The sequence below is a fragment of the Pelecanus crispus genome, chromosome 28 (assembly GCF_030463565.1).
Source record: "Pelecanus crispus isolate bPelCri1 chromosome 28, bPelCri1.pri, whole genome shotgun sequence".
In the NCBI taxonomy this organism is placed as follows: Eukaryota; Metazoa; Chordata; class Aves; order Pelecaniformes; family Pelecanidae; genus Pelecanus; species Pelecanus crispus.
In genome coordinates, this window is record NC_134670.1 from 1,993,655 (window position 1) to 2,006,106 (window position 12,452).

At 40.7% G+C, this 12,452-nt stretch overlaps 2 protein-coding genes across 2 annotated transcripts in view; one reads left to right on the plus strand and one right to left on the minus strand.

Moving 5' to 3' along the window:
* LOC104032779 (polypyrimidine tract-binding protein 1-like) overlaps positions 1 to 12,452 on the minus strand; it is a 213,163-nt gene that overhangs the window by 35,393 nt on the left and 165,318 nt on the right. The gene's annotated exons all lie outside the window — the stretch shown is intronic.
* Positions 3,680 to 11,173, plus strand: LOC142596201 (ADP-ribosylation factor 4-like). Its single transcript, XM_075725274.1, has 6 exons — positions 3,680 to 3,746; positions 7,046 to 7,126; positions 7,632 to 7,741; positions 9,470 to 9,541; positions 10,066 to 10,191; positions 11,087 to 11,173. Exons 1-6 carry the CDS (start codon positions 3,680 to 3,682, stop codon positions 11,171 to 11,173), a joined length of 543 nt encoding a protein of 180 aa, XP_075581389.1.

A 12,452-nucleotide genomic window follows, 5' to 3' on the forward strand; every position in this document is an offset into this window, starting at 1 on the left:
TAGCTGCACCTTTACTACATTTGACTGCACTTTCTCTCATGTTTTGGTTCTTTGCATGATTTTTACACTGTTTCAAAGAAATTGGAGAAGTCCCAAAGCTTCTGCATGTCCCGTTTACTCCCCTGTTACACTAACGGAGGCAGGTTTAACTTCTTCTGATGACCCAGTTGGGGCCCTTTATCTTTAGCATTTCTTTACTGAACAGCTGCTTCCTCCTTTCTAGGACCCTTTCTCATCATCCAGGTATTCTCTCCTTCACTTAAAGACTTTTTCTCATCCTGGTCCAAATAATATGTGTGTGTGTGTACATACATGGGGGTTTTTTGGGTGGTGTTTTTTTCCTTTGGTTGTTTTTTTAAAGTCAGATGAAAACTGAGGCAAAGTTACTGAAACTAGGAGTTTTGTGCGCTGTCCTTTAGCCGTCAAGCCGCAGACGAATGAGGGTTAGTTCAAGTTCTTTACCTGTATCTTAAGCACATTGAGTTCAGAACAAAACAAAACCAAAAAATAGGGGTGGGAAAATTCCAGCTCACCAAGCTGCCAACTGCTTTCTGCAGCTGATGCAATTCCTCTGCTGCAACACTATGAAAGGCTGAAGCATCCCCAGTCAAAATATGCATGCTCAGTGTCACTCACTCAGAAGAAGTGCAGGGAGACAGGGCAAGATCAGAAACCTGCAATGAGGAAAGACTGTTCCTGTTTTCAGTGACTAGATTTTGCCTGGACTTGTAGTTAGAGGTTAAGGTCCTTTTGAACCACCATACTAAAAGCGTTACAAGTCACTGATGAAGACAGCAAGCAACCCCGTACAACTTTTCTTTTTGCCTTTCTTTTGAATGAGATTTTAATTCTGTTTAAGCATCTAGTTATTCAGGGATTTAAACTAATACCAGCACCATTAAAGAAACCTGAATTGAGCTTTGCTTGCACTCTACTTCCCACTACCATGTTTCTCAAGGGCCTCTCGGATCTGCACAGGAAATAGACTGAAGATTGGATAAATTTTGCTTGGAAGCCAGTCCCTGCCATTTGCTTGCTTGAAGATCCTGCAGTTCTATCACATTACAGCCACGATGCATGATCAAACTACACCACCACTCCATCACATCAGGTATTTCTGGTCACCTGAGGGGTACAGCTTCATAATGTCACACTAAGCAGCAGTCTCTACAAGCTGCTGAACAGCTTTGCTGACGAAGGAGAGGGGAAAAACTAACAGACAAATCCCATCCATCATCTAGAGTCACATAACTTCCAAAGAAAAAAATAAAACCCCTTTATTTCCTTTTACCAAAATACGTATTTGCAGTCATGGGATAGTTATCATAGTTGTTACTGGTTTACATGGTTCCAAGAAACTCCACAGTGTTCCAGGTTAAACATTTAAGATAATTTAGTTTAAGAAGGGCCACATATTAATTTCTGGATTAGAAATGCTATTCACCAGGGTGTGCAAAAAAAATTTGCAAGTTAGAAATTAATGCTGAAGTGGTGTAGTTTAAGTAACATAAGAGGGGCATTAACCAATAGAGACATATAAACCATAACAGTATTAAAATACATATTTTCATAAAAATACCATTGTGACACTTTATATCTAAATACGACATTTTTAGAAAGATGGTATGAAATATTTATCATACAAAAGCATATTCTTATAGCAGGATTATGTCCTAAGTTTTAAAAAATTCCATCCAAGCGCTTAAAAGCAGATTTTTTTTTTTTTTAACAACTGTGATCCACTTGTCATATAAAAGTGTATGCTGTGTACACACTATAGCATTCAGTTTATTCTACTTGAATGTGGAGCAGCTGAATTCTTACATACCGCTGAAACTTTTTCAAGGAAATAAAAATCACATTCTTGTTGCTTAATATGCAAGAGGAAATTGCTCTTTATGCACGCCTGCTATATGCATATACTGAGAATAACTTCATGCTACATCTCTTCTTGCCCCAGTTTGACCTTTCCATAGGGTTTTTTCAGCTGAAGCCAACATCTCCTCCCTCCCAGCCCCATTACCACCTCAAACACCCTACTGGTGTAAGTAAAAATATAAAAAATTTATTAACAGTAGTTGACTGCTATGATCTCCAACTGAAACAGACTGTGTATCAGCTAACTCTACTGAAATCACTGATTTTAAAATCTGTGGAACACCACCATGTTTATTTCCTGTGATGAATACTGCTTATTTACATTTATACTAGTAATCCCCTTTAAATCCTGAATGTCAGCAGTTTAAAACCACCAATTAGTATACAATTACTTTATATTTAAGGCATGTGAGTAAGAGCACCTTAATTAACTGGCATTGAATGGCAGAGACTTCTCTTCAGGAGATTTTTGTCAGCTGCCTTCTCTTCTTTAAAGATGCTGAATTAATATGGTTTTGAAAAGATGGTAAAAAGGAGAAAGGAAGAAAGTTAAGAACCAATCTGATTATTTCAGGTGTCCCTGAAACAGTTTTGAAAGCAATGATTTACCGGTAAAATACCTCAACTATAATGTATTCTGACGAGGTCACATAATATGCCAGTTGGGCTTATCACTAGATGAAAACTAAAAGGAAAAACAAAACAACAAAAAAAGCAAAGCAGTCAGATACTACATCAACAGGACAGTGCAGGATCAATATTGCTTACCCCCGAGTTAACAGCATTGGGTGTAGCAGCACTAATTAGAAAACATTCTGCAATGCCAGCACTGCACTGTGGTCCTATACTGTGGTATAGTCTTATACGCCCACAGATTTTTCTTTAAGAGCACTTATTTCAAACACTATTAGACACATGAATTCCTTCAGTTGCATTGGTATTTAAGTGGAAAAAACAGTGAAAATGGCACAGTGGGCTATACTATGAGTACAGTCCATTTGTAGTGTAAACATACTATTTAGAGCTGTGTTCCACGTTGGTAAGCCATTGCCTTCCGTGAAGCTACATTTGCCTTATCTTTTCTGCACAAAAAAAGCCTAGTAGAAATCTCGTTGTGCCAGTTTTGAGCAAGATGTCCCGCAGGTCACCTGGAAGTGCTGGTATAGTATCATTGGTGTGTGTCTGCAGCTTTTTCAGTGTGTCAGTTTTCACAGGAAGCTGTTCTCTGTCAGCCTGTGACTGCAAAGGTACAACAAAGTGTGATTTCTACTAAAAATACAAGTTTACCTCAAGACACACCAAAGCAATATATTAGTGAATTCGGAAAATGAATTCCTCATTTGCCAACCAAGTAGGAATTTGGACAATAGCAGGCTTCCTCAAAAACCATGCAACAGCCACGACTTGACACCGATTTGGACTATCAGCAATCACAAGACAGTTGGGTTTTCTGCTTCCCTGCGGATTCAGCCTTGCTCCCACTCAGATCAGTCACAAAGTTCCAAACGTTTTTAAAGAAAACCAACATCAGTGCAATGCTTGCAACATACCTAGACGATGTTGGGAAGCCAGCTAACTCGTCAGTCATGCCTGAAATAAACCCTTAGGCGCTGGGGCCGTGTGGCGAAGGCTGCTTCCGCGGCAGGGGCGTGTGGCGAGCGGGACGCCATTTTGTCCACCTTGGAACGGGGGCGTGTGGCGAGCGGGACGCCATTTTGTCCGCAGACAGGGCCAGGCCGCGCTCCCGCTCCCTCCCTCCCTGCCTCCTCGCCGCGCCCCTCCCGCTCCCTGCGCCGCCGCCATGGACCCGCCCATCTCCTCGCTCTTCTCACGCCTCTTCCGCAAGAAGCAGCTGCGCATCCTCATGGGTAAGAGGCGATGGCGGCACGCTGCCGGCCGCCCGGCCGCGGCCCCCCGAGCCCTGCCCGGCCGCCGCCGGGCCCGCCCGGCCGCCCGCTCCCTCACGGACGCGTCCCGCTGGCGGTGGGCGAGGGGAGGCCGGCGGGAGGGGGCCGCGGGCTCAAGGCGCGGGGGACACGGGGCACCTCTCTGTCCCCTTTCCTCAGGGCTTGCGGGGCCGTCGGAAAGCGAACGAGCCGGGGGAGGAGAGGGGGCGGGGGGGAAGGGGGTGGGGTCGGGCTATGCCTGCCCTTCCTTTTCCTCCGCCGTGCTCTCGCTGTCTGCCCCCCGGCGCCCTCCCCCCCCCCCCCCCCCCAGCCCGCTGTGAACGAAACCTGAAAGAGGAATAGTGCATGAAGGATAAATAAGTTTTGAGAGAACTGATATAAAGGTAAGAGAAGAGTGAAGGGATACAAACCTGTAGTAAATTGGATATTCGTTAATTTTATTTTTGTAAGTTGGCTTTTGTTTGTAACATGAATGTCATGAATCAGTTAAATATAGTAGAAGTGCTTTTTTTTTCTTTCTCTGACTGTGGGAAATGTTCATGTTGGAAGCAGCAAGGAAATAGCTTGTAGATTTACACTGTGCTCCAGAGCAAATGTAAACACGTGTTTATTCTTGGACTACTGAAAGCAATAGTTACGCTTCGTAGCAGCTCAAACGATTAAATGTGATGTGGTGCTCTGAAATTTCTTGTTCTAAAAAGGGTGGTAAATGGCAAACTGGAGTAAGAAGTGTGAATGGAGGCTCTGCTCTTGATGTCTGTTGCTTGTTTAGACTTCCTAACGTTTGCAATTTGGCTAAAAGAGGCAGTTTTTGCAAATAGGGTCATGGTGATTTGCAGAAGTTGCCTCCCCTCGGTTAAAAGCTGCCGTCTCGAGTGTGGAGTCAGAAGAAGAAAACACGTATCCATAACTCAGCCGGCCTCAGTGCAAAGTCCAAGAGCTTAATTAGAACTGTGGCTAATAGTGGATTTAAGCAAAGTCTCCAGGCTTCGCACTTTCAGTAGCTAATGTAAGCCTTTTCCCAACGCCATGGAGGTGGTGGTGGGTCCTGGCACAAGAGCAGAGTGGATAATTGGGGCAATAATTTCTTAAATTTAGCAAATAGAATTCTTAACTAGTTTCTACTTTCTTAACTCTGAGTCATATCTTCAAATGGTTCTCAAGACCCTATGTATATTCTTTGAAATGAGATCAGCTTTTTTTTTCCTTTGTCTTCTTCTGTCTCTTTAGTATAACCCCTAAATACACTAAATCCATTTGTGTAGATAAGGCTGTCTGTCTTTTGTTGCGGATTTTAACAAATCTTGTCAGTGTTTGTTCTACTGATAACTGAGGGGGTTTTTTGGGGGTGGGAGAAGAGTTGGTGAGTATGTGTAGCTTTAATTGGTGTTTCACTAAATGATCGTAATGTTCACTTCCTGGAAAACTATCACATATACATCATGTGCATGCATTATGTTTTCTTGCAAAGATGGAGGCATCCTACAAATGCTCACTTGAAGCTGAACCGTGTGAGAATAGTGTTGGCCTTCAAGCATTGTGCTGTTAAAACCATTGTTTTTCAGCGTAGATGGGAGTATTTGAGGGTTTCAGAGTTTGCTTAAAGGGTTTTCTAAGGCTACCTGACACTTCACTGGTCTAGAGAAAATGCTAACATTTACAAGTTTCATGACTTGCAAGCTCTTGTGAAAGTTCTGCTGCGCCATGTCTCTTTTTTGTTTGTGCTTGTGTGCGGCTGTAAAAGAGACCAGCACTTAGACAATAGCAAACTTGAAACTGTTAAATTTTAATTTGAGCATTTGGGGAGTTTATTACCCCTCAAGGAGCTTTGGTTTGGATGGTAGCTTCCCAGCCCACCCCCCTTCTTTCATGATATTAACCATTAGAACAACTGTTTTTTAAAACACAATGACAATACCAAAGACACTGCATGGTCATGTATAATCCTGTTCACAGTATCAAAACATAGGACAATTATAGATGGGTTTTTTAATGAGCTTGCTGTAGCAGCAGTTTGTGTCTTTGAGAAGGAGGCGGCTTTTTAAGAGTTTGGTTTCATTCTGAATAAGCAGGTAATCTCAATTTCCATTTTATTGCAAGGCTAAGGAAACAGTTGTATTATTAATAGTCAAGTCATCAAACCAGTTAAAGCTTAATATATCACAGTCACCAAGTAGGAAATTAACTCAGAACCCATCAGAATGTTATCAAACAAGGATAACATTTGGTTTCTTGTGCAAGTATTATTTAATTAATTCTTTGATGGGGGGGATGTATTTTTGTTTGGGCAAAATTTTATGGAGCAATTTAAGTTTCACAAATAGACATTTTATTCAAGCTGTTGTTGTGGAAAGTGTTTAGTACCTGCTGTTTATTTAGGCGCTTATGCGCTAAGCGTTGGGATTTTAACGTAAGGAGTAGTATTTTGAGTTGCTCTTATGTGTTCTGAAATGCCTAACAATAAGCAGTTGCACAGTTTTAGAAAAGTCCAGTGTATGCCTGCAATGTCCATAGATAGGACAATATCCATAGATAGGAAATTTGAGTGCAGAAGGCCTTCTTTCTCTAAAGATCAGAAGTGGAGACTCCTAATGAAAGCATCCTAGTGGATCTGAATGAATAGAAGTGATGTCCTGAAGAAGAGTTAAAGCCCTTAGGGTATATGTGGAGGGATGGCAGGAGTTTCCTAATATATGTCTGTTTGTCAGTGCAAAAGAAATGTGTTAGCAAGGGGACAAGGGACTGGAATGAGGGAGACTGTGTCTTCCATTGATAGTGCCCACTCCTGTTGGTTCGGGTGCATGTGAAACTGGCCTTAGCTGAAGGTGGAGCGAGACATTTCCCCTGCTTGAGTGTGAAGTAGCAAATGTGATCAGTTAGAAACTGTGTGCTGCTTGTAGATTGTTGCTAGGCATTTAAAACCATTCTGACTTACACAGAAGAAACTTTCAAAGTGAATGATAAAACTTAAGTAACACAAGTAGTAAGGAAGCTGACTAGAAACTTGTGAGCCTGTAGGTTGTGGATGAAGATGTGTTACTGACCGTTGTTTTCTTCATTGCTTGTTCTCTGCCTCAGTGCTGGGTAGCGGAGATGGGGAGAAGCACACAGCAATATGTCAACAATGACTTAAGAGTGTTTAAAAAGCTCGTTCTTTTTAGGGAAAAAAACCCTAATAGTCTGCATGTAAAATGCATGTTGTTAAATTAGCAGCTTGTAGCATATATTGTGAACTGAATCAAGTTTTCTGTTTGTTCTAGTTGGTTTGGAAGCTGCTGGTAAGACAACTATTCTTTATAAACTGAAACTAGGAAAAATCGTCACCGCAATTCCCGCTATTGGTAAGATAACCAATTCTCCTGTCTTCATTCTTGTTACTCTATAAATCTGTGTTGCAGACACGGGCTTCTGAAGAATGTAGGGGTTTGCCATCTTTGCTGCTAGTATAAGAATCAAGACAAACATGGACTTTCTGGTACTGCCATAACATAACCGTGTCAGACCAAAGATACATCTGGATCAGAATCCTGTGTCTGACAGTGGCCAGCAGCAGATGCTCAGGCGTATAGGAACCAATTAAGTAGCAGTACTTCCCCCAAACACCATGAACCTCTAGCAGTCTGTGGCTTGGAAGACTTGTTGAAACAAAGGTGGTGTACTTGGATTTTATTGATCTGTTTTTTCATCCTTAAGTCAATTTTCTTCTTGATCTAGCAATTCAATTGTGATAAGCCATTTTATATATATTTGGGAGAACTATAACTTGGGAAGTAACTATGTTTAACGTGATTAGAATTACCTTTTAACACTAGCATTCTTTCTAACTATTTGACTCTCTTATTTTAGGTTTTCATGTGGACATGGTAGAATATAAAAATGTTTGTTTCACAGTCTGGGATGTAGGTGATCAAGGTAAAATTAGACGTCCTTGGAGGCATTATTTCGAAAATGCACTGGTAAGAGTTCTGAGGTGGCAATTGTTAAAGACCTGTTTTGTAATGTCTCATATATGGAAAGTTGTCTTCTGTCCCTTCCTTTCAGAAAGGCTCCTCACTACTTCCTGCAAGTTCTGAGGGATACCCAGATTTTATTCTAGTTGAAGCTGCTTTGTTAGCTTGAAGGCTTCAAGTGTAGTCGTGAGTGTAGCCTGGCAAGGATTAAGTCCTTCAGGATCTACCAGTGTTCTGTAATGTGCCAGAGCAGCTGGTTGGTTTGTGAGGAGCTCTTCAACTTTGCTGTATCCACGTTTTGATCTGTTTCAGCTGGCATTGGCTTATACGTAAGAAATGTTACTGTCTAAGCAGCCTTCTACATAGTCTGTTTTTCTAATCAGCCTCAAAATATACAGCTTTTACTGTGCTATATCACTGTATTTAGTATGCTGAGTATCTAAAAACATCGTAAAAGATCTTGTTACCAATTGATTAGACAGTGTCTGCTTGGTATTGATGTGACTGCTGTCATTTTTGGTGACATAAATGTGATTCTTTCCTTTGGTTCATAAGTAGTAAGGCAAGCTGCTTATTAGTATCAGGAAACTTTGGGAGTGGTGTGGGTTTTGGGTTGTTTTTTTTTCTTTTTGCTGTGTTGAATATAGAAGTGTTTACAAGACACTTCTGTGCAGCATAATGGATGTGATTGGTGCAGACAAATGGAGAAGTCTGGATGGACACAAAGGAGCTAGCAAAGTACTGTTGTGAATAGATGTCGTGGTTTAGCCCCAGCCAGCAACTAAGCACCACGCAGCCGCTCGCTCACTCCCCCTACCCCGATGGGATGGGGGAGAGAATCAGAGGAGTGAGAGTGAGAAACACTCCTGGGGTGAGATAAGAACAGTTTAATAATTGAAATAAAGTAAAATAGTAATGCTAATAGTAACAGTATAATAATGATAATAATAATAATGATACACGAAGCAAGTGATGCACAATGCAATTGTTCACCACCCGCCGACCGATACCCAGACAGTTCCCGAGCAGCGATCGCTGCTCCCTGGCCACCCCCTCCCAGTTTATATACTGAGCATGACGCTGTATGGTATGGAATAGCCCTTTGGTCAGTTTGCATCAACTATTCTGGCTGTGTCCCCTCCCAGTTTCTTGTGCGCCTGGCAGAGCATGGGAAGCTGAAAAAGTCCTTGACTGGCATAAGCAGTACTCAGCAACAACTAAAAACATCAGCGTGTTATCAACATTCTTCTCCTACTAAATCCAAAACACAGCACTATGCCTGCTGCTAGGAAGAAAATTAACTCTATCCCAGCCGAAACCAGGACAATAGAGTAATACTTAATTTCAGTTCCTTATTCAACCCTGTTACTAAATATTTTTAAAAGATCCTTCTGTTCTCTTAAAGAGAATGATAAAATGTGAAGTTTTCAGACTGGAATTTTAGAAGTAAATAGCCTGTTTGTAAGGAGGACACTTGAATAACAGCGATGCCATTAGAAGTCCTGTTTGGTACAAACGTTTTTAAAGAAATTCAGGCCTTACTTTAAGGCTGTGGGTTTTTTCAGTGAGACATGAGATGGTGAAGCGCTTGCGATTCTCTTGCTGCATTTAGTGTGATACAATGAGTGAAAAGGGAGGGGGGAGAGTTAGCTTCTGAAATGTTGCTGGTGTCTGTTTCTTTCAAACTAATGAGTTCCACACCAGCTATTTTCAAAACTGCTTAACTTCTTACAGGGCCTCATTTTTGTGGTAGACAGCAATGACAGAGAGAGAATCCAGGAAGCAGCAGAAGAGCTGCAGAAAATGGTAAATACAGATACCTTCTAAAATATAATTGTTATACTTACCTTGTCTTGGTTTTGGATGTGTGTTAGCTTCCTTAAGAGATTCAGGATTTTGAAATTCTGGGGAGTTTGTACAGTGCATATTGTATTCACCTGGTAATTCTGGGCCACACAGTACACTGAGTTGTAACTGCAAGTCTGTAGAGGGTTTTAGTTCAAGAACTACTAATGTGTCAGAACCTTTCTTTCCTTCATAAAGCCTTAATAGAAACGCAGCAGGTGAAGAAAGAATTTTGGAAAAACAAATTGGTGCTAAGAATTTTGGCAGCAAGGCACTGGTAAATTGAAACTGCCTGTTGAAAGACAATTTCTTTACTTGTAGGAGAAGTTCTCTTCTAAATTTCACTGGACTTACTAGTGACTTCAGGAGCAAGAATGAAAAAGCTTATAACCCTTAAATCAGTATTTAGGTTTCTTTAGCACTTGTTGAAGTCATTGAAGTACTTAACTGAGCTAATTTAATGACGTGAACATTTTTTCTGTTAGCTTCAGGAGGATGAGCTGCGAGATGCAGTGCTGCTTCTGTTTGCGAATAAACAAGATCTGCCAAATGCCATGTCAGTCAGTGAAGTGACGGATAAACTAGGTCTTCAGTCTCTGCGTAACAGAACTGTAAGTGCTAAACTTCCTGGCTGCTGCACTTTTGTCTTCCTTTATATCATAAATGTAGTCTTCCTCTCTACAGAAAGAGGTGAAAACTTCTCTTTCCTTTAAAGATGCACCTACCTGCTGTTAAACTCTGTAGTGCATAGTTTAAGGTCCTCATTCAAAATGAGTGATTTGGAAGTATGATCCCATGTGTACAGCTGTTGCAGTGTTTCATCTCTCACCTTCTCCTGGAAAAATACAAATGTTCCAGGCTGTCACTGAAATACAGCTGTCAAACATGTTTGACAAAGCATGTGGCGAGGTTTCCTGTTTTCCCAATACTTACAGTTCTGGGGGAGAAAATGCATTCTGCACTCTCACCACTACAAAGACGGGGGGAAGTTAAGTAGCTCCTGAATTGTTAGATTCTGTCTGCGCAAGCCTTTGAGACGTAGGGTTGCTTTGCATAAACCATCTCTCCTTCTTTAATGCTCGCTTAACGTCTGCCTGCTGGCACGTTAAGATCATATCCATGGAAGATGTTTTAGAGGTCTGTTAATTTAGATAATTCCGTGCCCATTTCCTGAAGAGCAGTCTTTCAAAACCAAGAAGCTAGTTTTCAGGATATAAACCAAACTGTCAGTTCTGTATTTGTTTCTTGATGCACTAAAGAGCGTTCTAGCATTTGGTAATCCAACACGTGAGTTTTTGGATGATGTCTGAACCCCATCTGTTGTATATGTACTTTCCAAAACTTGTAAAAACAGCATCTGTTCAATATTGTCTCTACTTATGGCACAAAACTGTGTTTAAAGAACGCTATTTGAGTATGTATCTGAGAGTCTCATACTGTGATAACATAGCTTGCATTTTGTCAGTTTTTTAAAATTTAATTTTTCTTTGTGTTCTGCATTAACAGTGGCGTGTCCAGGCTGCCTGCGCTACGGAAGGAACTGGTCTGTATGAGGGACTTGCCTGGCTGTCTAATGAACTCTCAAAACGCTGACTCAAACTGGATGAGTCTTTCACCAGGGACATGTTTAATAGAAGTGGTCTAGGCTTGTTGCAACAAAATCAGTTTGCATCTTGGTTGTTATGGTATGTGGAACCGATATTTGGGCAGGATATTACAGCATTTCAACTTATTTTATTGCCAATTATTGTTTACCGAGGTACATGTTGCAAAGGTAGCAACAGGCTTGGGTAAAAATCTCCTTAACTTGGAAAAAGTGTATCTTCTGATTCTATTCCCCTTGTTAGCCTAAATACCTGAATATAGTTATTGTGACATCTTTAAGATCTGTTTTGAATACTCTTTTGAGTCCCAGTAAAATTATTGTTTTAAATTATTTTTTTGTCCCTGCTACTTTTAGTGTACTGATGCCCTGTTTCATTCCTGAGACAGTCTGCTGATTTAAAAATGTAGCATTCCGTATGTATTTCTTTTTCTCCCTTGCCAAAAAGAATTCCTAATACTGCTTGTTCCAGACAAGGAAATGCTCTAAAACACTCTACAGATCTCCTGCACTGAGGAACATTTTATTAATCCTTGGGTTCTGTCAGCCCAACTTGCCTTTGTGTGAATTGGATTTGATGGGTAGAATAGTTCTGTGCTGGTTGCAAAGAGCTCATGTTGAGGTTGTTTTTAATATTCAGCAGATTGTCTTCCTTTATATTGTATCTCTCTTTTTTTTTTAATGTTGCATGTTGGTTTTTGGTATCAGCCTGACTGTTTTTGCCCAGTGTATAATAGTTCTGCTGAAGTTTTACTCTTTGTTGGTGAACATATCTTCATAAAGAAATTTTGAAAACTTCATCAAACTCAGGGGATTAGTGTCTTCATAACCCACTTGGAATTATTCCTAACAAAATGATAAAATGTATAGTTCTGTGTATGCTCTTCTTGATTCCCGAAATAGTGGGACTGCAAGTTACCACTTTTTTTCCGTATACTGAGCTTTCCTGCAGCTTGAATGTGAACATCAAATCTCAGATTTTCACTTGTTTGGAGCTGTGTAGAGCGGGACACGGAAGGTGGGCAACAGAGTTGTATACAATGCAGTAGAGTGGCTGTCATCAAGACATATAATTCTCTAAGTGTCTTTTGAAGTTGTAAATCTAAAATTCCTTTTAAGATGTCCAGATACGAAAATACTAACAGTTACAAAAATTGTAATAAAACAAATAGGAACTGCTGAAAAGCACGCATGTCTGTTTCATAGTTGTATCTACATTTAAAAACCAACATGGGTTCTACCAGAAGAATCACAAATTCTGTTGGTGGT

Bases quoted from the DNA above. Each gene is read 5' to 3' on its own strand.
- LOC142596201 (XM_075725274.1), top strand. From the start codon at position 3,680: ATGGACCCGCCCATCTCCTCGCTCTTCTCACGCCTCTTCCGCAAGAAG. The intron at 7,742-9,469 runs GTAAGAGTTCTG...AACTTCTTACAG, and splicing joins ATTATTTCGAAAATGCACTG to GGCCTCATTTTTGTGGTAGA. The intron at 9,542-10,065 runs GTAAATACAGAT...TTTTTCTGTTAG, and splicing joins CAGAAGAGCTGCAGAAAATG to CTTCAGGAGGATGAGCTGCG.